Source organism: Oncorhynchus nerka, unplaced genomic scaffold, assembly GCF_034236695.1.
Source record: "Oncorhynchus nerka isolate Pitt River unplaced genomic scaffold, Oner_Uvic_2.0 unplaced_scaffold_1151, whole genome shotgun sequence".
In the NCBI taxonomy this organism is placed as follows: domain Eukaryota; kingdom Metazoa; phylum Chordata; class Actinopteri; order Salmoniformes; family Salmonidae; genus Oncorhynchus; species Oncorhynchus nerka.
The window spans coordinates 25,001-27,500 of NW_027040184.1; the positions used below are offsets into that span (position 1 = coordinate 25,001).

Consider the following 2,500-nt stretch of genomic DNA (forward strand, 5'->3'; position numbering starts at 1 on the left):
AGGTGAACATCTCTCTCTCTCTCTCTCTCTCTCTCTCTCCAGGTCTGTTAGTCTCTGTAGATGAGGTGAACATCTCTCTCTCGCTCTCGCTCTCCAGGTCTGTTGGTCCCTGTCGATGAGGAACATCCTAACCACCTGGTCCTGGGGGTGTTGTTAACCCTTCGTTACCTGATGCCTCAACTACAGCAACAGGACAGGACCACCAGCCTGAAAGGAAGCTTCGGAGTCATGAGGAAGGAGGCAGACTTACAGCCCACGCCTGAACAGCTGCTGCAAGTCAGTGTGTGTGTGTGTGTGTGTGTGTGTGTGTGTGTGTCCAGGTCTATGAGTTGACTCTCCACTACTGCCAGCACGGCGACCACAACGTGGTGACTGTGTGTGTGTGTGTGTGTGTGTGTGTGTGTGTGTGTGTGTGTGTCCAGGTCTATGAGTTGACTCTCCACTACTGCCAGCACGGCGACCACAACGTGGTGACGGTGTGTGTGTGTGTGTGTGTCCAGGTCTATGAGTTGACTCTCCACTACAGCCAGCACGGCGACCACAACGTGGTGACTGTGTGTGTGTGTGTGTGTGTGTGTGTCCAGGTCTATGAGTTGACTCTCCACTACAGCCAGCACGGCGACCACAACGTGGTGACTGTGTGTGTGTGTGTGTGTGTGTGTGTGTCCAGGTCTATGAGTTGACTCTCCACTACTGCCAGCACGGCGACCACAACGTGGTGACGGTGTGTGTGTGTGTGTGTGTGTGTGTGTGTGTGTCCAGGTCTATGAGTTGACTCTCCACTACAGCCAGCACGGCGACCACAACGTGGTGACTGTGTGTGTGTGTGTGTGTGTGTCCAGGTCTATGAGTTGACTCTCCACTACAGCCAGCATGGCGACCACAACGTGTTGACTGTGTGTGTGTGTGTCCAGGTCTATGAGTTGACTCTCCACTACAGCCAGCATGGCGACCACAACGTGGTGACTGTGTGTGTGTGTGTGTGTGTGTGTCCAGGTCTATGAGTTGACTCTCCACTACAGCCAGCATGGCGACCACAACGTGGTGACGGTGTGTGTGTGTGTGTGTGTGTGTGTGTCCAGGTCTATGAGTTGACTCTCCACTACAGCCAGCATGGCGACCACAACGTGGTGACTGTGTGTGTGTGTGTCCAGGTCTATGAGTTGACTCTCCACTACAGCCAGCATGGCGACCACAACGTGGTGTGTGTGTGTGTCCAGGTCTATGAGTTGACTCTCCACTACAGCCAGCATGGCGACCACAACGTGGTGTGTGTGTGTGTGTGTGTGTGTGTGTGTGTGTGTGTGTCCAGGTCTATGAGTTGACTCTCCACTACAGCCAGCATGGCGACCACAACGTGGTGACGGTGTGTGTGTGTGTGTGTGTGTCCAGGTCTATGAGTTGACTCTCCACTACAGCCAGCATGGCGACCACAACGTGGTGTGTGTGTGTGTGTGTGTGTGTGTGTGTGTGTGTGTGTGTGTGTGTGTGTGTGTGTCCAGGTCTATGAGTTGACTCTCCACTACAGCCAGCATGGCGACCACAACGTGGTGTGTGTGTGTGTGTGTGTGTGTCCAGGTCTATGAGTTGACTCTCCACTACAGCCAGCACGGCGACCACAACGTGGTGACGGTGTGTGTGTGTGTGTGTGTCCAGGTCTATGAGTTGACTCTCCACTACAGCCAGCATGGCGACCACAACGTGGTGACGGTGTGTGTGTGTGTGTGTGTGTGTGTGTGTGTGTGTGTGTGTCCAGGTCTATGAGTTGACTCTCCACTACAGCCAGCACGGCGACCACAACGTGGTGACGGTGTGTGTGTGTGTGTGTGTGTCCAGGTCTATGAGTTGACTCTCCACTACTGCCAGCATGGCGACCACAACGTGGTGACGGTGTGTGTGTGTGTGTGTGTGTGTGTGTGTGTGTGTGTGTGTGTGTGTGTGTGTGTGTGTCCAGGTCTATGAGTTGACTCTCCACTACAGCCAGCACAGCGACCACAACGTGGTGACGGCCTCTCTGGAACTGATGCAGCAGATGTTCCGGACTCCTCCCCCGGAGCTACTGCACATGCTCATTACGCCCGGCAGCGTTCCGCACGCCAGCGTGTTCCGACGGGACGTGGAGAGACGCGCCCACTCCGGCAGCATCCTGGAGTTCATTGGTTAGTCCGCCCGTCAATCAAACGAATACTGATTGGTCGTTGGTGGATTGCTCTTGTCGGTTAAATCGTTTCGTTTCTAATTTACGAAGCCCAGTCATTGGGTGAATTCTCTGCCAGTCACTGTACAGAGCTCCGCCTCCTGTCTCTCTGTTCTTTTTTTGTTGCTGTCTGCTGATTGGTCCCAAAAGGCTTCCTAATGTTTTGTACACTCAGTGTATAGTGCACTACTAGTGACCAGAGCCCTATTCCCTATATAGTGCACTACTAGTGACCAGAGCCCTATTCCCTATATAGTGAACTACTAGTGACCAGAGCCCTATTCCCTATATAGGGAATAGGGT

General features: G+C 53.6%; 2 protein-coding genes across 2 annotated transcripts in view; both read left to right on the top strand.

Annotated features, from left to right (window-relative positions):
• The window catches only part of LOC135570050 (huntingtin-like), a gene marked incomplete at its 5' end in the record, with an annotated part of 25,616 nt that extends 24,689 nt beyond the window's left edge, over window positions 1–927 (top strand). Inside the window, 3 exons of the mRNA XM_065016110.1 lie at window positions 98–276; window positions 501–556; window positions 915–927. Coding sequence (XP_064872182.1) covers window positions 98–276; window positions 501–556; window positions 915–927 — 248 coding nt within the window. The remainder of the gene's footprint in view (window positions 1–97; window positions 277–500; window positions 557–914) is intronic.
• A 1,005-nt stretch (window positions 928–1,932) lies between these two features.
• LOC115119814 (huntingtin-like) overlaps window positions 1,933–2,500 on the top strand; it is a 20,017-nt gene continuing 19,449 nt past the window's right edge. The window contains exon 1 of the mRNA XM_065016111.1: window positions 1,933–2,159. Within this exon, the coding sequence (XP_064872183.1) occupies window positions 2,024–2,159 (136 nt within the window). The 5' untranslated portion in view covers window positions 1,933–2,023. The remainder of the gene's footprint in view (window positions 2,160–2,500) is intronic.